At 34.7% G+C, this 25802-nt stretch overlaps 3 protein-coding genes and 1 pseudogene across 8 annotated transcripts; all 4 read left to right on the forward strand.

The window, feature by feature from the left end:
- Positions 1–604: 604 nt before the first annotated feature.
- CAF2 (RNA-binding CRS1 / YhbY (CRM) domain-containing protein) lies at positions 605–5844 on the forward strand. Its single transcript, XM_007044639.3, has 6 exons — positions 605–1377; positions 1459–1586; positions 2426–2651; positions 2787–2914; positions 4103–4247; positions 5181–5844. The coding sequence occupies exons 1-6, from the start codon at positions 732–734 to the stop codon at positions 5594–5596; spliced, it is 1689 nt and encodes a 562-aa protein (XP_007044701.2). The 5' UTR covers positions 605–731; the 3' UTR covers positions 5597–5844.
- A 385-nt stretch (positions 5845–6229) lies between these two features.
- LOC18609503 (uncharacterized) lies at positions 6230–11798 on the forward strand. 5 transcript variants are annotated; one of them, XM_018116463.2, is made up of 9 exons: positions 6230–6741; positions 7290–7641; positions 8249–8282; positions 8408–8635; positions 9123–9212; positions 9926–9991; positions 10081–10172; positions 10300–10347; positions 11347–11798. In XM_018116463.2, the coding sequence occupies exons 2-9, from the start codon at positions 7319–7321 to the stop codon at positions 11462–11464; spliced, it is 999 nt and encodes a 332-aa protein (XP_017971952.1). In that variant the 5' UTR covers positions 6230–6741; positions 7290–7318; the 3' UTR covers positions 11465–11798. The 5 variants fall into 5 exon arrangements, with proteins under 5 accessions (XP_017971952.1, XP_017971951.1, XP_007044702.2 ...); XM_018116462.2 differs by having other exon boundaries at positions 6230–6598; XM_007044640.3 differs by having other exon boundaries at positions 6230–6480.
- Positions 11799–15322: 3524 nt separating this feature from the next.
- LOC18609504 (ATP-citrate synthase alpha chain protein 1) lies at positions 15323–18884 on the forward strand. 2 transcript variants are annotated; one of them, XM_007044642.3, is made up of 13 exons: positions 15323–15457; positions 15568–15680; positions 15931–16107; positions 16202–16363; positions 16464–16544; positions 16787–16838; positions 16926–17040; positions 17137–17218; positions 17562–17657; positions 17768–17869; positions 18125–18241; positions 18325–18441; positions 18604–18884. In XM_007044642.3, the coding sequence occupies exons 2-13, from the start codon at positions 15582–15584 to the stop codon at positions 18673–18675; spliced, it is 1272 nt and encodes a 423-aa protein (XP_007044704.1). In that variant the 5' UTR covers positions 15323–15457; positions 15568–15581; the 3' UTR covers positions 18676–18884. The 2 variants fall into 2 exon arrangements, with proteins under 2 accessions (XP_007044704.1, XP_088659903.1); XM_088803777.1 differs by having other exon boundaries at positions 15350–15457; positions 15543–15680.
- Positions 18885–22390: 3506 nt separating this feature from the next.
- Positions 22391–23801, forward strand: LOC18609505 (F-box/kelch-repeat protein At1g23390 pseudogene; annotated as a pseudogene).
- Positions 23802–25802: the final 2001 nt, after the last annotated feature.

Raw genomic sequence — 25802 nt, forward strand, 5'->3', positions numbered from 1 at the left:
TATTTAATTTTTTGTTATTCCAAAGTAATATTTTTTTATTCGAACATTGGAATATGTAAAAATGTTAATTCTATTTCATAAATTAAACTACATTATAATTATTTTTATCTTATTTTATTTTCATGACATAATTAATTTATTTTTGGTCTATTTTATTTTGTGAAATAAACATGCCATTAATAATTTAGTGTATAAAATTTGAAAACTTAAAAATTTATCTTAAAAAACATGCAAGTGTATTAAATTTACATTTTAATAAATAAAAGTAATTTCAAAAATTAACGTTGCATTTTTAATAAAATATTTATAAATTAAATACTACAATATTATCTTTTCAAAATTTTAATTAACATTTTATCATATAAATATATATACTTAACACTCTAATTTTTTTCTAATAATTTAATACTAACAATTACTTTCATAACAATCCCATTTCAATAAAATGGGAGTAAATCCTTCACTTACATATTTACGGCGAAGGGAAACAGTAACAGCACAAAACAGCGAAACGGCGCCAAATTAAACAGGCGTATGAAACGTGGTCGTTTGGTGGGCTCCAGTAAAAATGAAAAAAATATCATGCAGGTTTTTGGCTCTCTCACAGTCTCACTCTCCTTCCTCCACTTTGAAACCGAAGAACCAGAAGGGATTATCCATCCGCTCTCTTGAATTGCGAATTGTAAGCCACTGAGACTGAAACAAACCAATCCAAATTCAACATTTTCTCAATGCCAATTCTAGCCTCGCTCCCAGGCCTCAACCTCTTCTCTTCACTTCCATCAAACCCACCACAAAACGACGCCACTTCACCCACTCCTTCCCCCTCCCCTCCCTTCCCCATTCCCAAATACCCTCCCCCCCGCAAACGAAATCCCCAAAGGACCCTTCCCCAATCCAACCCCGCCATCTCCCTCCCTCACCGCCGTTCCAACTACCGCAAGCCAGTCAAAAAGGGAGTCATCTCATCGGACGGTGATCGATGCGTCGTCATCGGCGAAAACGGCGTATCCTATCAGCTCCCTGGCGCTCCTTTCGAATTCCAGTTCAGTTACTCCGAGACGCCGAAGGCCGAACCGATAGCCATTCGAGAGCCGGCTTTTTTGCCGTTCGCGCCGCCGACAATGCCGCGGCCTTGGACAGGCAAGGCTCCGTTGATAAAGTCGAAGAAGAAGATTCCTCTTTTTGATTCGTTTAACCCTCCTCCTCCCGATAAAAAGGGCGTGAAATACGTGGAAATGCCAGGGCCGTTTCCATACGGCAAATATCCGAAGGAAGGGAAAACGAGAGAGGAGATATTGGGAGAGTCGTTGAAGAAATGGGAGATTAAGATGCTTGTTAAACCTCTATTATCCGATAATCGTCAAGTTAACCTCGGTGAGTTTTTGAATTAGAGTGTTAAAAAGTTGTTTTAATCAAGGGATTAATATTTAATCAATTTGGATTTGGTGGTCTTAGGGAGGGATGGATTGACGCATAACATGTTGGACTTGATACACACGCATTGGAAACGGCGTCGTGTTTGCAAAATTAAGTGCAAAGGAGTTCCCACCGTGGACATGGATAATGTTTGTCGCCATATTGAGGTACTTTTGTTTTAATGCTCTTTTGCTTTGAACCTTTTGAATTGTTTATGTTCCTGCAGAATTGTGTTTTGCTAACAATGTAGCTTCGCCTTTGGGTTTATATTTACGGTCGGCTTAATTTTGGTAATATGATGGGAACTAAGCCGGTTTTCATCTGTCGCTGTATTATTGTTGGAGGAAAATTTTCTTCTGCAATTACTCAGGTGCCATGTCTGGTGGTTTCTTTGTATAATCTATATAGACAATTTATGCGTAGTACAGTATTGCTTTGTTTTTGCGTAGCACAGCAGTAGTAATATTTTAGCATTATGAAGTAGTAATAAGTTTTTATTCTTTTTCTTCTTCAATCTCAAATCATTTTCCTTCAGGTTGTGAATTGGGTGGAGATATTATTTCTTGCAAACTTGTTTAGAAAACATTAGTTGCTTATAGTGCAAGGCCCCTTATGAATTGGTTTGAAAGTTGAATTTATCTCCTTTTCTGTGATTTTAGAGGATACATTCCCCATGCTCTCTCCTTTGAGAATCTAGATACAAGATGTTTTCACTAATTTGTGCTGTGAAAAGAGAAAGCATGTTCTGGTAACCAATTAAAATGGTTACTGTTTCTCTTTCTATCCTTGATTTGGTATCTACTTCAACAAAATTCTTCTGGAAGTAAGCTGGCATCCAATGTTTGTATATGACCATAATTTTTAAGTGCAATATTTTTTTAACCCCTTGTGTCCTCTTTTCCCAAAAAATATCTAGGCTTTATGTATTTTGAATGGACATGTCTTACTCAAGAAAATAGGCAAACCTCTTATTTCTTTTTTTTCTCAAGTATATTCTTAATGTCAGGAAAAAACTGGGGGAAAAATCATTCATCGAGTTGGTGGTGTTGTTTATCTTTTCCGGGGCCGAAACTATAACTACCGTACTCGTCCACAGTACCCAGTGATGCTTTGGAAACCAGCTGCTCCAGTCTATCCAAAACTTATCCAAGAAGCTCCAGAAGGATTGACAAAAGCTGAAACTGATGTGTTGCGGAAGAAAGGGAAATCTCTTCTGCCTATATGTAAACTAGGTAAATCAACAATTACTCATTTTGGGATGCATTACTGGCAATCTTGTAGATTTATTAATTGGTTTTCATGGGGGGATTTTACTAGTATGCATTTGCCTCTTCCAGAAGTAATTATTATCTTTGTTTATGTTGCAGCAAAAAATGGTGTATATGCTTCCCTGGTGAAAGATGTTAGAGATGCTTTCGAAGGAAGTCCTTTGGTGAAGATTGACTGCAAAGGGATGCATGCAAGTGACTACAAGAAAATAGGGGCTAAGCTCAAGGTCTCTAAACATTTTTTTGCTATTCCTTAGGTCATACAGTGTTTCTTGATTTTAATGCCTAAATTGACTAGAAATTGTTAGAGACTCATCAAGGTTAATTAACCAAAATAATCTAATACAAAATGAAATATTCCAAGAATAATTAATCTGGCAGTAGTTTAACATTGGTGTCATGCAAACATGGCCCTTATCAGGGATCTTGAGTTGATCCTAGTAGATTTGACCTTGTCATAAAAGACTATATATAATGATAATGCTAGCTGAGGGACTGATAAAATGTTGATCTATATTCTATTACATCTTTGAATTAAATAATAAAGCTTAATTGAAGTATTTCATCTAGCTAGTATGAAAAGATGAATTTTGATGTTTGTCATTGGCTCTTTTTTATTCTTACAAGGATATTATCTTTGAAGCTGATTTGTATTAGTCCTGAATTAGGCAAGAACACAGCTTGGGGCTGGATATAAAGTTTTGTGGTTTATTCAACGGCATGCCTGAATGAGGGACCTGGTTTGCTAGTTGATGTAGTGTTCAATTGGTACAGATCCAGAGATCTGTTGGGAGAACTTGAGGGGATGACCATTCTCATAATTCTCCAGAGTTTCTTTAGGAAAACTTGAGGGGATGAGCATTCTCACAGTTTTCTGTTTCCCACACTTATGAAACCACAACTATTTACTTTCTTGCAGGATAGTTGAATCTCTGATTTCAGTGATGAATTAATTTCTCCTTGTAATGTTCTGATTGAATCTTCGGAACAGGTTGCTTAGGGGATGTGATTTATTGTTTTTTTTTTTTTTTACCATATCTTTTGATGTAAGCCACAAAGCTTTTGAACTGGAAGTTTGCTTAAAAGGATTTAAGGCATTAAAGAGTTGAGATCTCTTATTTTGGTTGAATTTTACTGAATATATGCTCCTATAAGGCAGCCAGGCTAAAATTAGTGGAGCCCTCCTAGAGTATTTAGCTCAGGTGAAGCCAGTTTTGAGAGCCTTTGAGAATGTTCCTCTTATATCTGGTACTTTGTTGAGCACCAAATATACAGAGAAGATACAAGTCCAGATCTCCACAATAATATCTGTTATACTGTTTGTTGGTCATTTTACTAATTTCTTTATGAGTTGCCCTGGTAATTGTGGCTAGTCTCTTTGTCCTCTAACCTTTCTTCTTCTTCTTTTTCGGCAGGAATTGGCTCCTTGTGTGCTATTATCTTTTGATGATGAACAAATTTTGATGTGGAGGGGACAGGATTGGAAGTCAATGTACCCAGAAGCTCCTTCAACCTTACTTCCTTCTAAATCTGGCATTTCAAGTGGTTTAGATGATTCAGGTATGCATTAGAGAGAGTATTAGGATACATTTTTATTAGTTTTCTTTCAAAAGAATAATTTAGAGTGCAATTGGGAGTGCATAGTGTGGTGATAAAAACTTTTAATATTTGGTCCAGTAAGTTATCATACAATATATTTCTATATATTGTAAGATGGAGATGGTAAGGATTTTGACCCAGATAATTGTTGTGATTGTTACAAATTCCTAAGAGATTATATTGGTTACTTGGTGCTAGGATCAAGATATTCAGATGAAACTTTGTAATTGTGGCTTCTAGATAATGCTGAGGTGGGATATATCATAGGCTTACATGTAGGGCCTACCACAAACAGTGTCATGAATGGTAAATTTACAGTTGTAAAGAATGGTTGATGCCCATTATTCTTAGCTGTTTTAGCATTTATGTGTTTCAAACAAATTCAAGGAAGATTCTGTTGGCCATTATGTGTCAGGGAAGCATAACACTACTGGCATTCCAGTTAAGTAGACAGTTATTTGGGACAAAATTATCTAACCGGGCATTTTGTTTGGATTTTGGGTAAAGGCAACAAGTACAACCTACTAAGGAGGAAAATCTGTAATGATGCATATTAGATGTGGCAAGGACGGGGGTTTCCTTGAAAGTTTGCTGTCTACTGTCCTTGCTCCATATGTTGTCCATTTGTTTTTTTTTTTTTCTTCCTTTTTCCCTTCATTTTCTTCTTCTTGAATTTTGAGATTGATGTAGACATAGTTAGCTTTTACCATGTGGAGAGGGTTAATAGTATTGTGTAGACAGGTGGTTCTCACTAGCGGCCACCATTTTTTCTAGTTTCCCTTAGTAATTTGCTTGATTGTGCAGTTTTGATCCATTGTGCTACAGCTTTTGAAATTTTTTGGTCAACAATACAGCTTTGTTGGTTTTTAATGAGGTTTATTTGGTGCACTGCAGCCAAGTCTTCTGACGATTGTCATACACCGGACATCAAAAATGGTATATCAAGCCCAAAAATGATGACCCTTTGGAATAATGCGATCGAGTCAAACAAGGCATTGTTGCTGGATGAGATTGCTCTTGGTCCTGATGCTCTTCTGGAGAAGGTGGAGGAATTCGAAGGCATTTCTCTAGTCACAGAGCATTCCTGTGAAGCATTAGTCTTGTCCAGTGAAGATGGTTCTGGTAGTTCCATGGCAGAGTCGGAAGCTGGTTCTTACAGTGAGGATTTTGGTGGTGAAAATGAGATTTACAGTGATGATGACATCATTAATGATGAATATTATGATGTTGAAGAGGTGGATTCATCTATCCCGCTAGGGTCATTACCTGTCGACAAGATAGCAGAAAGGCTTAGACGGGAATCAAAATGAAGGGTCATTCTGCTGGGCTGCAATTTCTCTAGTCACCTATTTATTTGTTTTCACCATCACAAGCTGGGTAGAATGAGATGTATGATTATGTTATATTGTTGTCTTCTTTTCTTGCTCTAAATGGCAATGGAAACGTCTGTGTCATCCTCTTCATCTTCTCGCAACCCGCCAAGCTTTTCATATTGTACAGCTGTAGCTTTAAATGTAACATGTACATACGTAAATATATGAATATTTGGGTCCTTAAATTCTTATAAATCGTAATATATTCTTTGAAGCATATATTTAACTTTTACTAGGTTTTCCATAATGAGAAAATGGACATATCCATGCAGAAATGTAGAATTGAAGGGAATGGCTGGCCTCCGCTTAGCACAAATTTCGTTTATCATTTTCTCCTGTGAAAAAAAAAAAAAAGAAGAAAAGGAAAATTTAGTATTCTTGGATATTTATATTATTATATCTACTAATAACAACTAAATTTTCTACTATTTATTTCTTGTGGCTGGTAGTTGCCCAGTTAGGAAACGTGTCATGTTTTTTAGATATCTTTGTAGTCGACAAGTCCTGGCTTTCACTCTCGTATTCAACTACCCTAAGCCTAACGAAAATTGATTGGTTTTTTCTTCTACAAATCGCCTCCTTTGTCCCCATCCCACCAAGTCCATCCCACCCTCCAAACAAACCCAACACCTGTTTTCTAAATGAAAAAACAGGGAAACTTCTGTTTAAAAATGTGTCCATCTTACTAACTGATGACCAAAAAGCCTTAAAGGCCAAGCCATTCTCTCTAGAGATTGAAGAAATCAGAGGGAAAGACAATAAAGTCCCCTGCCTACCTTGCTCTCTGCCCCGCCTCATTAACTAATTCCCTCGAGACAAAGGTAAACTGCACTGCACTTTGCTTTCGTGTGTTTTTTTTTTTCTTGCTATGAAAAGGAAAACTACGATACAAAGAAGAAGCAAAGCATATTCTGTTTTCAACGTGGAGTCTCCTGTTCAGTAAGATCCTCAGCATTCTTATTCGTTAACTGTGAGCGCCTTAAAACCCATCTTTCTTTTTCATCGATATCGACCCTTCTCTCTTCCATATTTTTGTCCCATTTTTAATGTGATCATATCTTTACGGGAAGAACCCATCTAAAGTAAGGAATCTCTGTTTTTTTTTTTTCGTTCTAAATTTATGTTTAGTCATGATGTTTGGTTATCCAGTATTCCTTCCTTTGCGTTTGCTTTCCGGTGTTTCCCTGAAAAATTCTATAAACATTAGCCCAATGACCATATATATGTGACTGACTTTGAGGATTCGGCTTCTTAATTCTTTTATTTCTTTTTAAATATATTCTTCTGATTTTTCCCCCCATTTTGATCCAATGGAAGAAGTGTTCTAACAATCAAATAGTACACCCCATTTTTTTAAAAGAAAAAGAACTTCTTTGTTATTTTTTCTTGTTGAATAAATTATTCTATTGGTCGCTGAAAATTAATTCTTTGCCTTCAGCTGTTTGGTTTTCAATTTTTATCTGATTTTAAGAATTACCCTTTCTGAACGTTTATGTTGGTAGTTAGTTAAGTTGAATTTTTGGGTAGAGAGACTTGCATTTGTCATCTGAACATTGTGCATTGGAATACAAAGAAGAAATTATGATAACCAGTGGAGCAAGTAGGAGTAATTTCTTGAGTTTCTTAACAGGATCCTCAACACATACCTGGCAGCCCGTCATGACTGCCGATACTGCCACCTTAAGTTACTGGTTGAACTGGAGGTTCTTACTCTGTGCACTATTCATCTTAACCTCTATGGTTGTGTCAGCAATTATAATTTGGAAATTTGAAGGTCGGAAGAGATCAGAACATCAGGAGAGAGAAAATCAGAAGGAAGCACCAGGGTTTTTATGCGAGAATGAAGCTTGGAATACATGTCTTAAATCCATTCACCCTGCTTGGCTGCTTAGTTTTAGAGTATTTGCTTTCATCATGCTTTTGGCATTGCTCATGGCCAATGTTGTCATTGATGGAGGTGGCATATTTTACTTTTATACACAGTGAGTGATATATCTCTGCAGCTTTCTTATTTATTTTATGTTTTTTACCATATATTTCAATAGAAAGTAAACTTGGTTGTATTTAAGGTGATTACTTGAATCATGCACTTGACATTGAACAGACTCTCCTACAACTTGATGATGGTTTGTCTGTGCATCATATCGTTCCCACTTTACATACTCTGCATTGCTTCTAGTTTTACCATTGTGGATGTGCGAGATGATATTTGTCTAAAAATGTTCCGACTTAGTTATTTTTAGGTTAGTTCCAAAAGCCATTGTGATTTCAGCATGCTTAAAATAACTAAATATGTAGTGCCTTATATTATAAGTAAGCATGGTTTTAACCTATGCATGATAATGCTATGTTTTTTCTATTTTTGTAAAGAGAGTTCTCCGTTAAGAGGTTAAAACAGCTTGAAATTAACTGCTTGATTGCATGAAAGTTTCAAGTTTCGTACATATGAGAAAGATTAAAAAAATAAGTAAAAAATAGTTTAAGGTGATTTATTGTTAATCAAGATGCTATCTTTGTGACCAGATTTCCAATGGTCTTAATGTTTGGTTTGTATTTTGTTATAACAGATTTGTTTGTTTTCCCTAACAGGTGGACATTTACTTTGGTCACAATCTACTTTGGGGTATGTCTCTTGTACGATTTTTGTCATCTTTTTTTTTTTTTTTTGAAGTATGCTGCTCCCTCTGTTTCAAATTACTGGGATTGCCTTATGTCATAACTTGTTGATATTCTCAACCACAATTGTAGGTTGGATCTGCTATCTCCATATATGGATGTTGCAAACACTGGGGAAAGGTTGGTGGTGATAAGGCTGATCAGGTAAGTTCAGATTCTGAGCAAGGCACCTACATACCTCCCACTCTTGGGGAAACTGCAGATGCGAGCAACCAGTTGAAACATTTGGATACCCATGAAGCACCTTATCATCCTCCCAAAGCAGGTGCATGGATTTATGCCTTTCAAATTATTTATCAGGTAAGTTTTCTCCTAAAATCCGCTTCCATAGGTCAACTTCTACATTTTACTTATCTGACTCCTGCTCTCTGTTTTGTCTTCCACTGGTCATTACTTTGTTATTTTCTTTCTACTTCTGTTTCTTTAGCAAAATCTGGGATGTAACTAGTAAAATATATCTCGAAGAAAGAAAGATGACTATCAGTACTGGAACAGAAAGTCTTGTGAACTTTGTTCAAGGGAACATGAAGTAATTATTATATAGTGAAGTGAAGGAAGTATGTTTAAAAGCCTAGATGCATAGATGGAGCTATTATGGTGGGCCTATAGATTATGTGGCCTTGATTGTGCAGATCCTGGATGAATTGACTGTATGATTTCTGTTTTACCTTGAATGATGCTCTTCTGGGATTCTAGTGCTATCTGCTGTTGATTTTATCCTGATTATTTAGATCACACTATAACTGCCTTTGACCTGATTTTTTATTCTTTTGGTGCCTCCCAATAGACTTGTGCAGGTGCAGTAATGCTTACTGATTCTGTATTTTGGCTCATTCTTTTTCCATTCCTAACATCCAAAGATTACGGTCTGAATTTTGTAAGTATGAGGCTACAAAATTTATTCTCCTGGTTTTTCTTCTGTTTTTAGTTGGAATTGATTTTGCTGTATGTATGATCAAACCCCTGTGCTCTATTAACTGTGTTATCTATCTTATTTTCTTTTAAGTTGAAAAATATTTTGTAACACAGATTGTCTTAGCAGTGCATTGCATTTTGAAGTTTACCATTGTGCCTAAATTTCTTCACCACAATGCAGTGTAAACTTGGGAAGGTGATCAAAGAGCTTTGTGGCTAGTGCTGTCAACTTCTTAATCTCATTCATACTTTCTTCTTCTTTTGTGTGCATGTGTGCATGTGTGCATGGTGGGCTAGTAAACCAACACTGAAACTATGAACTGCAACCTTTATTTGTGTTCTAAATATGAGCACAGAAATCCATGAATGAAGCTTTTGTTTGTTGATTGTCTCAAACCCTTGTGAGAGTGTAACTTAAAATTTTGTCAAAATATTTGGTTAGATGTCATTATATTCTGCCACTTATGAGCAATTGCCATCACATGACTTATGTGGTAGTAGTGCCTCAATCTTTTTGTTTTACTATGAAGTAACTTGGGCTATAAAAGGTGGAAAGACTTTGCTGTGTTTTGACCTGTTGCCATTTGGATTATCATTTAAGACCAGTTGAATTGCTCCTCTGTTATTTATACGACATCTTTTATCTGGGATTTATGTCCACCCTTTCAACTGCAGCTGATTGTCTGTATGCACTCAATCAATGCTGTTTTCCTACTCGGTGACACAATTTTGAATTGCATGGTAAGTTTATTTTTTTGATAGTCCCAGTGGCATTTCATTTGCTGTACCTTCCCAAAAATTGCAGATATAAACTAATCTTTTCCTTGCAGCGGTTCCCTTTGTTCCGGTTTGCATATTTTGTTTTATGGACTGGCACATTTGTTGTTTTCCAATGGATCATCCATGCTTGTGTTAATCTTTGGTAAAGTTATATTTACATCTTACAGTTGTACCTACTAGTTCAAATATTTTGTTTTATTGCCTAGCTCTCTCTCTCTCTCTTTTTCAAAAGGCTTTATTCTCATATGGTGACACCTCTCTGTTTGCAGGTGGCCATATCCATTTCTTGACTTGTCATCCACATATGCTCCCTTATGGTACACTTTTAATCTTTTATGAGATATCTTTGTGGTTATGGTTTTTTAGGAAGAGCGCATACACACACACACACACACACACATACACACACATATTACAAAACTTTTGTTTTAGAAATTTAAGAAACCAATTGAAGGCAATTCTTTGAATGGCTGAATTAATGAACATTTAGAAATTTTGGGCCCTTGATATTTCCAAAAAGGATTTTAGTAGGCATCAGTTTGTTTCCGAAATTATTAGAAGTGAAAGGCTTTATTTGAGGCTTGTGTCATCCTAAAGTTATTTGCAGCCACCCTTTGTTGCTAACATATCACTGAAACCTAAAGCACATGCATTTTTAGTTCAGTGCTGCACAATGATTTAATACTTAAATATTATAATATTTACATGAAAATTCTATTTTTTTAGTAATAAAAATAATTCTGCTGTAAATAAGTAATAATAAATGATTTTTAGTATAAAACATATTGTATAGATAATTACTTACATTTATTAATGATTAAACTAAATTAAAGTTCATTTAGGTCCAGGAAGAGAAGCATTTAATGTATCTTTGGAAAGTTTATTCTTTTTTTATTTTGAGCATTGTGATATGTAACTAACTAATAATAATACCAACAAATGTGAAAAAGATCTTTTTATGAAAACAAATTTATAATCAAACTAATAGTTTAGATTAATTTGATTATATGCTTAACTTATATTAATAAGTAACGTGATGATCAAGTTTGTGAATCATGATAGTCAATATTTATTCAAATCAATATTTATTTTAGTAAGGATTTGGATTAATCTTAGAAAATAAATAAATAAAAATGAGTCAATATTATAATTTAATAAAAAGACAATTAATGAAAGACAAAATAATTAATTTAATAAATTATCAAAGATATATATATTTTAATTATTTTGATGTGTAGCCGGTAAGTTGTGGTGAAACTGATTAGCATGTGGTGCGGGTGCGCTTACCATCTGTGTTGCAAACATGGCCTGAACAGGTACCTGGGAGTAGGACTGATGCACGTTCCGTGCTATGGCATCTTTGCTTTAATAATTAAATTCAAAGACTTTTCATTGTCAAGGTCTGTCCCGGAGTGTTATCGAAAATGGAGGTAGAAGACAGATTGCTTTGCTGGTGTTGGGATTGGAATTGGGCCGCCACTACATTCTATCAGATAGCATGGCAGGAAGATCACTAAAATCAGGTGTCTTCTTTCTAATTATTGTTGAACCGGAATCTACAGAGTCCAGTCCAAGGTAGCTCAGTTAGATCAATATATGATTGAATTTGTATAGAAGCTATTTAGGACATGGTAGATATACAACATTCTTCACTTAAATTCCAACTGTCCACATTGCTCTACTTGCATAGTGTAAGTATATAATAATTGAAACACCCTAGACGTTACGACTTACTGATAATAAATAGTATATAATAAATTTAGAATGAGTTCATTTCTTTAATCTCTCTCCTGCCGCATGAGATACGTATGTTGTTCCGTCGGCACAGACGAGAAGGGTTCCATGAAATCAAATAAATAAGTCATAAAGATGTTATAATTAAGAAGGATGAAATTGAAAGTTACTGCTGACGGTGTTCGAGTAGTAAGCAAATAAATAGCCAGTGCGAGGCCTTAAATGCTACAAGAAAACACCGTCAGTAAACGTAAGTGCCCCAAAGAAATAAAAGACGCGCTGTACTTGGATTGGTCCCGTTGGAAATTGCCCCTGAAATTTAACTTTGGGATATTTTCAACACGTAAGGTTATGTTTGGTTGGTAAAATAGACAGAAACGAAATAGAATAATTATTATGTAAAAATAAAATGAGGTAGAAATAGAATAAAATAATTATTACTTTATTTAGTACGGTAAAGAAAATATGACAATAATAATTATTACGACTTATTGTAGTATTTGGTTGATAATAATAATTTTAAAATAAGAAAAGAATAGAAAATAAAAAGATAAAAATCTTTTTATTATTTATATGATTATTTATTTATATTAGATTTTTTAAATATTAATAATCTATAATTTAAGTAAAATATTAATAATTAATAATTTAAATATTAATATTTTATTTACTTTAAATATTATTATGATTAATTTTTATTTTATTTTATTTTTTAAAATATTAATAATTGATAATTTATTTAAAATATTAATAATTGATCATTAAAATATTAATATTTTATTTATAATTTAATTATTTTATTTTAAAATATTAATATTTTATTTAATTTAAATATTATTATGATCAATTATTTTATTTTATTTTTAAAAATTAAAAATTAATTATTTATTCATTTTCGTTTTTATTATTTTTTGAATTTATTTTTAAATCATGAAATAACTAATATCATGGGAGAGGATGGTATTAGTTATTTCATAATTTTGAAAGATTTTGAAAAATAACTATTTTTATGAAATGACTATTACTTAAATGATTTTTTAACCAAATAAAAGAACCAAAATGTCTTAAAAATAAAAAAAAATAGCTTAGATATTCCTCTTACCAAACATGCTCTAACAGAAATGGCCCTCTTTGTCACCGCCCGAGCAAAGTGACAATGTGCCCTGATTGGTGACGTTGGCTAAATGGGTCTACGAAAACTATACCACCTAGGAAAAAAGGGCCTGCATCTGTTGCTAATATCTTAAATAAATATTCTTAACAAACGGAAACAAAGCGTATTTCATCCCAACCCAACCCAACCCAACTATATATGCTGAACATTGACTCGGCCATTTGAGGAATAGTAATACCAAAAACACTAGGGAGTACAAAAAAGACTTTTTGATCATATGTAATTCTCAACTCTCCAAACTTAGAAATACAGTCCGTTGAATGAAAGAAAGAAATTAAAGGGGCATGAAAACAAACAAAGGTCAATACTTTCTGCCCATGAAACCCAAAAATAATTTTCGAAAGCAAAGACTTTAAAATGTGCCATGCTGCACGGGGTTGGCAATGACTCGTGACTTGTGGTGTGTGCTATCTAAAGCCTCATTGAATATTTTGTTTATTTATGGCTCCGTGGAACGCAGGGTGTTTCTTTTCCGTTTCTTGGCAAAGATTTACCAAGCAACTTGCAAAACCAAGTCAACCAGAGAGAGAGCAGCTGCCCAGTGTTGACTGGGGGTTTTGGCTTCATCATGGGTTAAACAATACTCTTTTATCTTCATTCTTGACTAAGGGTTGGTGAGGTTCCAAATCCCATTTTTTTTTTTAAAAAAAATAAACAATAAAAGAACATGGCAGATTGATTGTTTTCAGCGATCATTTTGGTTGTCCGATCTGAAAATGAATTTGTTTTGGCTATTCTGTTTATAGCTAATTTTCTGTGCATGATGTTTGCATGCCCACATTTATATGACAGAAAGTGATATACATATTCCCTTCTCAATAAATTCTTCATTCCCTAACAAAAACAAAAATAAAATGGGATTTGAATCCAGGTCCTTGATAGAGTAAGCCATATGCCTCCAAGTAATGGGGTTTAAATTTAGAATAGACAAGTTCCTATAAATTTAAATTTAATCAACTTCGAAAAAGAATATATTTATTCAAGTAATAAGTAGAAATAACGAGTCAATTCATACAATTCATGATTTAATTATATTAAATACCAAATTGATTAGGTTTGACTATTTCGTTACTTGCACTAATTAATTTTGCCTTGTTTAATATTTGGCCAAGTGTCCTTTGTATCCAATCTTTTCTGGCCAAACCTATTCTTAGGGAATTAGGCAGCTCTCTATTGCGCAGTAAAAGGAAAGTTAATTAACCAACTTAGGCAGCTTGTCATCTCTACTACCTAAAGATGGTACTGCAACCAACTCATAATTCACAAGCCATGTATATATGTATATATATATGCAAGAAAGAAAAAGTCTACCAACGACATGTCCAATGTAATAATAATAATAATAATAATAATAATAATAATAAAAGGATATACATTTATACGATGAGAGTTTTCATAGTAAGCAATTGTTATTTATTTTTTTCTTTTCTTTTTGCCTCGGCCATAAGCAGTAGTTGATTTTTGTGCAATATTTGAGCATTAATTTAATACTAATTAAATATATATAGTTGGACTTTAGTCTAAACAAGTTAGAAATTCAAATTAAAGTTTATATAGAATAATGTTAATTTACATTGGTCAAAATGATAGCAGATCAACTTGGAGTTTTTATAGAAAAATGTCAAAAGCTAAGGGTACGTAAACAAGTATCTCTCTTCTTTTTTTTTTTTCCATAAATTTTTACTAATTAAACTTTTTTTGGAAGTTTGACTAATTTGACACATTCAATCCGTTTTACTATATTTATAATATTAAAATCAACATGTAAAATACTACTACTAAATAATAAAAAATAAAAAAAGATTTAAAGATTTTGAAAAATGAAAATAAAATTTTCAAGCACTAAACATGTAAAATGTGAATAACAACAATTTTGATAATGTGAGCAGCCAGTGTTTCAACCTAACTGTCCATCTAAAGTTCTTACATTTGGACTGGAGCAGCAGCCTCCTTGGCCTTGAGAAATGTCGTACTACAGAGAAATCAACGGTGATTAACTGCACTTGATCTTGTCCATTCAATCAGCCGGAGATCCACTGAATCTCATTCACCAAAAAACTTCCGAAACCAGTTTTTGGTTAGTTTATTACTTTTGTTGTTGTACCAGTTGAAGCGTTGGTCTGGAGCGGTTAGGTACCCGCATGTGTCCATCTCCAATAAGTTCCCGCGGATTAATTACTAATTTGGAAATGATCTGCTAAATGTTTTGAAATATTAATACTCCCAAAAAGTAATATTGTGAATAAATAGTCATAAATATATAATTTATTAGGTGTGAATATGATTTCTGAACAATTAAGACAAAATAGCATTACTTTCGATATTCTATATATTTTTCTCTTTTTTAGGAATCAAAGTTTGACAAATTATATAAGAAAAAAAACCCAAATTCACAGCTATAAATACGCCAAAGAAATATAAGGTGACATAACACATTTTCAAGTTTCATTGGTAGTAGCTCCAACCACCTCAGCCTGCCTCGTATTTGGACAACCATCCACTTCGCTGGTCTTTCAACGGTACTTATTTCCCATTTTTCTCCACATTTTTATTAGATTTTGTTTAGATCTGAATCAAGAAGGTTTCTCTAATTTGTTTCGAAAGTTTTGATTTGGATGCAATTTTCCAGATAAAGAAAAAAAAATGGCACGCAAGAAGATCAGAGAGTACGATTCCAAGAGATTGTTGAAGGAGCATTTCAAGAGGCTTTGCGGCAAAGAATTGCCAATCAAATCTGCGCAAGTCAGTTCAAATTTCTCCTTCTAGATCTCGATTTTCGGTTCAATGAGCATCAGCATTTCCCTGTCTGGATTTGGAATTTGTGGATCTACTTTTGTTTGCTTTAATTTGTCACTCCTTTTGTTTCTCTTTGTTTTATGAAAAAAAATCTTTCTAGATCGAAATATGAACATGAATTTAAGATGTTGATCCTCCATGATTCGTTGGTTAATGATTATTTCAATGATTTGTTTGGTCCCGTTGCTGATTTCAGGTTACGGAGTCGACTGATTTTAATGAGCTAGTAGAGAAGGAGCCATGGCTTTCGTCGCAGAAACTGGTTGTTAAACCTGACATGTTGTTCGGAAAGCGTGGAAAGAGTGGTTTGGTTGGCTTAAATCTGGATTTCGCTCAAGTTATTGCTTTTGTGAATGAGCGCCTTGGCAAAGAGGTTCACTTTCTATTTTTGTTCCTCTTTTACAGCCTTTATTTGACATTAATAAGGTTGAGAGTTCGGCGTTATGTTTACCTCTCACGACTTACAGGTAGAAATGGGTGGATGTAAAGGACCTGTTACAACATTCATCGTTGAACCTTTCATTCCTCACAATGAAGAGTTCTACCTTAACATTGTCTCTGACCGACTTGGTTGCAGCATTAGCTTCTCAGAGTGTGGAGGAATTGAAATTGAAGAGAACTGGGACAAGGTACTCTTAGATAACTAACACTCCTTGTCAGTTCACCTTTGTTTCTTGTGTTATCTTGCGTTATAGTTCCATAACTAAGATGGTGTTAAACTTTATATAGGTCAAGACCATATTTGTCCCAACCGGGTCATCTTTCACATCAGAAACTTGTGCTCCACTTGTTGCAACCCTTCCCTTGGAGGTAATATTTCCCAATAGTTAATTATTTCGTGACCTGTTTTTGCTTCTTAAATCTTGATTGTAGTTTCACTAGAATTTTTATGTCAGCAGTTTAATTAGAATTAGATTTTCCTTTTCATAACTTGAGCACATTCCTTCATCTTCCAACAGACAAGTTCATTTGATGGATTTGCCGAATACATCAGAAAATTAATATATATGCATACAATAATCTTTGTCACAATGTATGTTGTTTTATCATAGGTCAAAGGAGAAATTGAGGAGTTTGTCAAAGTGATTTTTGCTCTATTTCAAGGTTTGTCATGTATCTGTGTCGAATCTAAGATTATTCACATTAACTTTTGGAACTTGTCATTAACTTTTTCAAGTTTCAAAATGTCAGATCTTGACTTCACTTTCCTTGAGATGAACCCTTTCACTCTTGTTGATGGAAAGCCTTATCCTTTGGATATGAGAGGGGAGCTGGATGACACTGCCACTTTCAAGAACTTCAAGAAGTATATCCCCTTTTATTTAGTATCTGTTTTATTTATCTTTTCAATGCAATTTTAGTAGGGATGAACATCATCTGATGCCATTTTATTTTTCTACAGGTGGGGTAGTATTGAATTTCCAATGCCATTCGGAAGAGTAATGAGTGCAACTGAAAGATATATTCATGGGCTAGATGAGAAGGTATGCTAGATTTGATAAATGGTTGGCCTTGTATCCGAAATCTTCTTTTGACTAGATAATCACCCAGTTGCAGGGGAAACTTAAGCTGTATATGAGTTTTCTTTTATCATTTTTTTAAGAAGAAATATTGAGGCAGATAAGAGAATTTTTTTATTGGTCACCACATCATACATGTTGTCTTTAAGTACACCTGAATGTTCAATTCATTTTCCATGAATGGTTAACTATCCATTTTACAACCTAGGAACTCTTCTTGGATTAAAAAAGGGTAAACTACATTGCATTTCATTTACTAGCTTCATCCACAAATATGGTATTAACTTTAGAAAAAAAATTCTTGCAGACAAGTGCATCTTTGAAATTTACAGTGTTGAACCCTAAGGGACGCATTTGGACAATGGTAGCTGGAGGAGGCGCAAGTGTCATCTATGCTGATACAGTTGGTTCTCTTTTTTCCACTCTCAGGGTTTTCTTTATAGGACAAAAACCCTGTAATTTTGAGTCATGCTCTTTGAATTTACTTTTAAGTACAGTTTATTACCCTATCAGGTTGGAGATCTTGGCTTTGCATCTGAGCTTGGGAACTATGCAGAATATAGTGGAGCACCCAATGAAGAGGAAGTGTTGCAATATGCCAGAGTAGTAATTGATGTAAGGACTCTGGCTCTCAATTCTCATTAAAATGTTATTAGAGTAGAAGCCTTGGTATTGTACATGACCAACTAGTGCTGTCTTTAATTTTTGTTGAAGATCCTATGAAACATTTGCCAAGTAATTCCAGAGAGAAAAATAGCTGTGCATTAATAAGCATTATGGGCACAGTTTCAGTGCTCACTCACACACATTTTCAAACTGGTTTAAGTATTTGATTTAGGCAGTACAAATAATTTCATTATTCCTCTACAGTGTGCAACTGCAGACCCTGATGGTCACAAAAGGGCTCTTGTAATTGGTGGAGGAATAGCTAACTTTACTGATGTGGGTGCTACATTTAATGGCATAATTCGAGCCTTGAAGGAGAAGGTAAGCTCAACTATAGTGGCGTTTGCTTTACTTCTTGTCCTTGTTAATTTCTTATGAATAACTGGATATGCAAATATATATAGGAACCAAAGCTTAAAGCCGCGCAGATGCACATATATGTGAGGAGAGGAGGTCCAAATTACCAGAGGGGTCTTGCAAAAATGCGGGCACTTGGAGAGGAAATTGGTATCCCTATTGAGGTATATATTATAGAACTATATATAAACCACAACATGTAAATGATGATTACTCTAAATCTTAATACTGTATATTTAAATAAGAAACAATGAATCGAAGAAAATTGCTCCCCAAAACAAAATTTTGCTGATAGTTGTATTCCTGTTTTGGTGCTTTTCTCATAGGTTTATGGTCCTGAAGCAACAATGACCGGTATATGCCAGCAGGCAATCCAGTACATCACTGCAACTGCATAAGTTGTTTGGTTCTTGAGTTCAACCTCCGATTGTGTTACCTTTTCTAGTGGGACATGTTCATTAGGTTTCCATTTCAATTGTATTAGAAACCTCACAAAGTAATGTTAGATCATATCAATGAACCATCTACAATTGTTTGCTGAGAACGAACATGAGATCTCAGGTAGATGGCATTGTCAGCAATAAAGAGCTTCTTAGAATGTTCTACATCTCTGTCCCCTCACCTTAATTTTCTTAATGCCATTAACTTTCCATGAGCTTGATGTACATTTACCAATCTTATTGATGCTCACGGCATGCTTAGACCTGCCTTCACCTGACCGCTTTAATTGTCTAAAACATGCGTAGACATAGCTTATAAATACTGTCTTAACAGAAAATGAGCCTCTTGTCTTGTCTTTGAAGGAGTATTCTAGTATGGTTTGTTCGCACTTGGGATCAACTCTTCCAACATACTGTTAGACCTTGTTTGTTCTGATATCTACTTTCAGTTCTTGTTTATGTCCATTTTATTTCTTAATCTCTACTTTTTGCAATAGACCTTAGGGTTATTTAGTTTTTTTTTTTTTTCTAGCGTATGCAACCCTTTCCTATTCATCTAATTCTGAGACTTGAATATTATCTTTTAAGCTCTGTCCCTTTGTGTAATAATAAAGTTATGTAATTAGAACCGATACGTTTTTCCTCAAAATCTGATGTTAATCACTTCTCCAGAAAAAAAGGGGGTTTATGCTTTTTTCTTTTTTACATCCCCATGTTAATTACGTCGGCTCTCAAAACAAAGGGACTAAATTAATCAATTTTAAAGTTAAGAGATTAAATTGACGAAAACTTTAAAAGTACAAGAATTTACTAGGTACTTGGACCAAAATTTGAAATGCAAACTGATTAAATTAGGCGAACATAAACTTTGGTGAGGCCTAACTTTCCTTATAAAAGAAGTAGGTTTTGGGCCTACAGGAGGCCCAACGTTTCACTTGTGTTCATATGCATGGTGTGATAGCAAGGCTAGCCAGTCACTCAAACGGTAATCATAAATTAAAGAGGATAGTTGATTGAATTATTGAAGCTTGGTGGAGGGAAACATGGGTTGGGGCAGATCATGGCATCCAGATGAGCTGGACATAATGTGATGCTTACGTTACCCTTTGTACTGACGGAGGAAGTTCCATCTGCCCAACAGTAACTCAACTCCCTTCACCTCTATCACTAATAAATCTTTCCAAACGGTTCCCCCTCACCAACGGAACTTGGCTCAATTACTACTCTCATGGGGAGACAGATGATAATACATCAATTGTTATCCGTTAGTACTAATCTATTATATACCCTTTCAGACAACTGAACTTACATGTTACTTTGAGTTTGTATAAGAATGTTTTCGCAATATTCATCAAAGCCACATTCATTTGGTCTTTGAATACTAAATATGTTGGGCTGTCTTGCGTGGTTTACTCCAAATTGTAATTATTTAGCTTCAAAATTTTTTATATTAAAAATCCTTCATTCCTATAAAATCATTCTAGTTAATCAATTTCGTTATATTAAAAATGTCATTCATATCATTTACAATGAATGTAAAAAAAATATCAATTGATTATTAACCTAACGGCTAATAAAATCATAAGTATAACATAATATTTTTTTCATAGTACGAAGATTCATGAATTTATTTAGATATAATTAAAAAAAATAAAAATTGATATGAAAATTTTGGTTGGCTGGAAACTGAGTTGATCTATTTATTTTTTAGTAGCTTTTGTTATCTGCTGAAATCCAATGAATGGCTTCATTTTTGTTCGGTGGTCGGTGAGCAGTCCCTAACTCGTAAATGCCTCTTCTTCATCTTCTTCAAAATCACGAGGTTGGTGGCGGTGGGTCCCCAGTTTTGGTTTTCCAATCAAATATCAAAATTCTTCGAATGTTGCAATTTTGGAAAGTCAACATCAAAGTTAAGCTAATGGCATGTTAAGTGACCAAAGGCATTCTACTTCGTAACCGTATGTCTAAGGAATGGTCCACTGACTCTTAACAATCTCTATTAATGTAATGAATTCTGGATAAATTTATAAAGATCCATTTCAACTATCCGAGAGCTGATCTACAGCTTATGGTTTGAATCCAAGTGATAGGATACATATGGTTCAAAATCAAAGCTGTGGAGCCACTTATTTATTGCTGTTTATGTCCAAAAATTGACACATACTTTGAGTATATCATATTAGGTATTTTGATTGAGTTTTTCTTTTCCTTCCAATGATATATCATACAGTTATAAGAATATAGACTAAGAGTCGCTACAAGTAAAGAATAAATACAAAATAAAATAAAAAGATAATAATAAAAATATAAATGGAACGAATTCAAATTATTTAAAATTGAGAAGTTCCGTGCCAGAATGATTTTTCACATTTGCTTAACAATCTGATCCCGTGAAATGCTAAAATTGGTGCTTAATTGAATTGGTACAACTTCAACAGTATTGTTGTATCGAGGGTATTCCCCTTGTCAAGAAGTAGAAAAAAAGGGACATAATTCGGGTATGTCAAAGAGGGTTATTTGGTTTAATAGCAGAAGGGGAATGCGTTTGATGACTTGACTGGAGGAAACTCTCGTCAATCCAATCATCAACAAATAGGAAAAGGAAAAACACCAACTGTTTCCGGTTGTTGAGACTTATCTTATTCTTAGTCTTAGGCCAATCTGCATATATATTCGCTGAAATCGTCAATGCTCGACCCTAGTCCAAAGCGGCTGGCTGGAAGGGTAAAAAACCCATCAAATTCTGTTTCCTCAGAGACTGGGATGACCCACTCTGCGTTTCCTACACTCGCGTCTTAGTTGGGCCTGTGCCTTGTCCTATTTAATTTCACACACCAAATATGGAACATTGAGTTTTGACACCCCGGTCTAACAAGGCAGGCCATTAATTCATTTCTAATTCCACTCTTCTCTTAATATCAGCAACGTGCATACCATTGCACCCCAAAACCCATACAAAATTATTATAAAACAGAAAAATGAAAATCACTTATCTAACAATAACCCAAATTTTCTCAAAAAATAAGATTAAAAAAATTTAGTCTAGCCTTTTCAATGTTATAAAATTGAGTTGACATAATTACATTCAATGGAGCTAATGATAGGTTGACCACCATCACATTAAAGGATAATAAATCCCTATATGCAAGGATGCATCACAAAATTTATTTAGGGGTCATAATTTTTTATTTTCTTTAATTCTAATTATAAAAACTTTTTTATATTTTTTTCATTGTTTTTCTTCTATCCCTAACATAGTTGTCCTTATTTATTTTATATTATAAAATTTCAGTAGTCAACTTTTTATTTTTTTAAAAAAAAAACACTTATCCATAAGATGCAATTATAAATGTTATTATTTTAAATTGATGCAATCTAAATGCCTTCATTTTAAAATTATTTAAAATTTCACCCTTAGAGAAATGATGTTTTCATGTCGTCCCACTTACTCAGGTATACAGTGATGTAATTTATCGCAAACTTAAATATAATTAAAATTTCTTTTATTGATATTTTGGTTTTTTTACAAAAAAAAAAGAAAAGAAAAGGCAAAACACAAAATTTAAATAGAAAATAAAAAAACAATAAACAATAAAAAAAAGCATAAATCGAATGAAACCTTCGTGAATGAGTAGCGAATTTATGGAAGATAAATGGCAGAAAAAAAGAACATACAATATGGTTTATAAATTAAAGAAAAAAAGAAATGAAGCGCTGACCCTTAAAGAACGCCATTATTCTCTTCCAACACCCAACAGGATCCCATTCCCATGCCTTTATAAATTGCCCAACCTGCTGCCTACGCCTCTAAACAAATACGACTATTCCAACGCTTTCACCAATCACGATGACCGACGAACAAAAGCTGAGGAAAACAGAAGAAGCTGCTGATATTCGAGGCGATGTCTTAGAATCCATTTTGTGTCATGTTCCTCTCATCCATCTCCTCCCAGCCACTCACGTGTCTAAATCATGGAACCACGCCGTTTTCTCATCCCTTCGCCATTTCAACAAGCCCAAACCTTGGCTCCTTGTCCATGCTCAGAGCTCACGTCCCCCTTACGCCACCACCGCCCTTGCTTACGACCCACGCTCCAACCTTTGGCTTCGGATCAACCAAAACCCACCCATCGAATACGTCTCCGCTCTCCGTTCTTCCAACTCCACGCTCCTCTACATGCTCTCTCTCTCTAAATTCTCCTTCTCCTTCGACCCCCTCCACCTATTGTGGCATCACGTGGACCCACCCCTCGTCTGGCGCACCGACCCCATCGTCGTCGTCGTTGGCTGCCATGTCGTCGTCGCTGGCGGCGCGTGCGACTTCGAGGATGATCCACTCTCGGTTGAAATCTACAACCTCGACACACGCAGGTGGACCACGTGTGAGTCCATGCCAGCAATCCTCAAAGACTCTGCAGCTTCCACGTGGCTTTCTGTCGCAGCCAATGCTAAAAAATTGTACGCCATGGACCAAGTTTCTGGTGTTACGTACTCTTTTGATCCGAGTTCCAGGATTTGGTCTGAACCGTTCGATCTGCGTCATGACCAGAACATTTACTTTTCGGCGATTGGATATTACGGGGATAGCTTGATCATGGTGGGGTTACTTGGAAATTCCGAGTATGTTAAAGATGTCAAAATCTGGGAACTAAAGGGCGAGTCTTTTGAGTTTTGTAAAGAAATGGGGGTGATGCCAAAGGAGTTGGTGGTGACGCTGAAAGGGGAACAGACAAATTTATTTTCAATAAGAATAAGTTTGATGGGTGAATTTTTGTATATATATAATCCTGGAGAGCCCGAGGAATTGGTGGTGTGTGAGATCGACGGCGAAGGGCTTCGCTGGTGGCGAAGTTTGAAGAACGCGGCGGTGAGTGATGGGAGCAGGGCGGCGAAGAGGATGGTGCTTACGTGTGCCAATGTGGGGTTGGGTGATTTAGGTAAAGCGGTGGGGTCGGGGAAAGGAAGTTTCAGTCTTGTTGATAGTGGGAATTTACAGCGATTTTGAGATTGTTTTTATTAAAAATTCATGATTGAACAGTTTGACTTGACTCATGAGTCGTAATGAATGTGGGGAGCTTTCTTTTCCCCGTTCCTCCGTTGCTTTTATCTCTACCATACCTTTCTACACTTACAATTTGACTATTTTTTTGTCATTTCAGTTATACTCATTAAAATAAAGAAAGATTTTCCTGCATAATGCATATGGTCCAATTAATAAAACTAATAATGAAGTTTAGTAGATTGGGTTTAGGGACCAAACGATGTTGTTTTGGCCCTTATTTCCCTATGATCGGTTTTTATTTTTGTGGAGAAACTTTGGCATAAGCACAAATTCATGAAGAATTCCAAAAATCTTTGAGGAAGAATTATAAGTCGACAATGAAGCGTGTTAATCATCATAAACCAAACAAAAAATACTTACATAAGCCTAAGGGATTTGGTCAGCTGCTATGGAAGAATAAATGGCCAAGGCAACGCATGCAGTTCTCAGTTTTCAATTTGGTTTTGGGTATTTTTATATATGTTAAACCTGATTGTGTTTCAAGCCTTTCTTCGTGGACGCACAGCTGAGGGTCTGGCATCCATTCTTCATTGTGATGAATTTACTCATCAACCATGCTCTGTTCCCTCCTTTGTGGTTATAGTAGGTTCTCTTAAATTCAAAAATAGTCTTAATAAATTGTTTCCATTAATTATGCAGAACTAATGTGGCTGGTGGGGGTGTGGTGACCTTACAGGTTCTGCTTATGCACCTCTTTTTGGTTTCTGAGGAGGGTCCAAGGTCTGATGCATAAATCTGGTCATAAAGAACCAAGACTAGAAAAACAGAACAGCTGTGCGCAACACCTCAACAGCCCCAGATGGAACACGAAAGCAACTGTTTACAATTGATAAAAACATAACAGAGCACCCAAGAATAACATGTACAACATTCCAATACCAACAAACAGAAAAATTCTGCACGCCGAGGGGGGATTCTAAAGCATTTCACGGGCGGTTGTTGATGGAGAAACCATGAAGATATCATCGGCGTTGGTGGAATGGGATTCTGTGAGAGATGGGTCTGACAGTTGAGAGAAACAAAGTACTGAGTTGGGGAAATTGTTCGGGAATTGAGAAGAAATAAATATATATTTTTTATTTTAAGTTAAATTAATTTTTTTATGATTAACAATAGATTAATTATTATCAATAAAATATTATTTATCATTTTATCATATGACTATATTAGTTAATTATTCAAGATAAATCTACAAAGATTTAATTAAATATAATAATTTTTTTAAAATTTTTTAAATAATTTAAAGACTTTTTTAAAGTTATTCCAATCTTTCTTTTATGCCCATTTTCGGAAACTATTGGCTGGTTTCTGGTTTTTGCTTCTTCAGTGGTTGGTAAGCAGTATGATAATGTCTTTTCTTTTGGTCTCAAAAAGTATGATAATGTATGTATGTTATGTTCACTTAAATCCTAATAGTCCATCCAATCCAATCCTCAGCATATATAAGTTGGTGTCGGTTGTTACGCGGTGGCTTTTACCCCTGCAACACTCCAGAGCTTTCCCACGCAATTCCAAAATATTACTAATTCTAACAATAACATAATCTTTCATTATACCCAAAGAAATAAAAAACAAACACATAATCCTTCACCATAATATAATAATTATGCATATATCTATATAGTTCTTTTCCAAAGTCACCATAAACATAATAATAATTAATTAGGTAAAATTGAATAAATGAATTCAACTTTATTAATTGGGAAAAAGGCTTACCCACTTATGGTAAGTGGTTCAATATTCATTCCATCTTTCCGACTTTCACAGCGGAAAATAAAGGAAAGAGCAATTTCAATGGCAGATGGGCAACGTCATGTTAAAAATTACATCCCAGATATCTAAAATCATAATTAATTGGAAAATACTAAGGTTGAAAAATGCCTTCTTTGATAGAATCGTAGTATTCACGGTTAATAAAATATTGAAGTATTTAAGCTAGCCAAAAAAGAGAGAAAAGAAAGTAGTCAAGTCACAAGTGGTGTCATTGAGATTTGAGGGAGTTGCCAATGACGATTACTTGGGT

The sequence above is a fragment of the Theobroma cacao genome, chromosome 2 (genome assembly GCF_053813885.1).
Source record: "Theobroma cacao isolate CCN51 chromosome 2, ASM5381388v1, whole genome shotgun sequence".
NCBI classification, from domain to species: domain Eukaryota; kingdom Viridiplantae; phylum Streptophyta; class Magnoliopsida; order Malvales; family Malvaceae; genus Theobroma; species Theobroma cacao.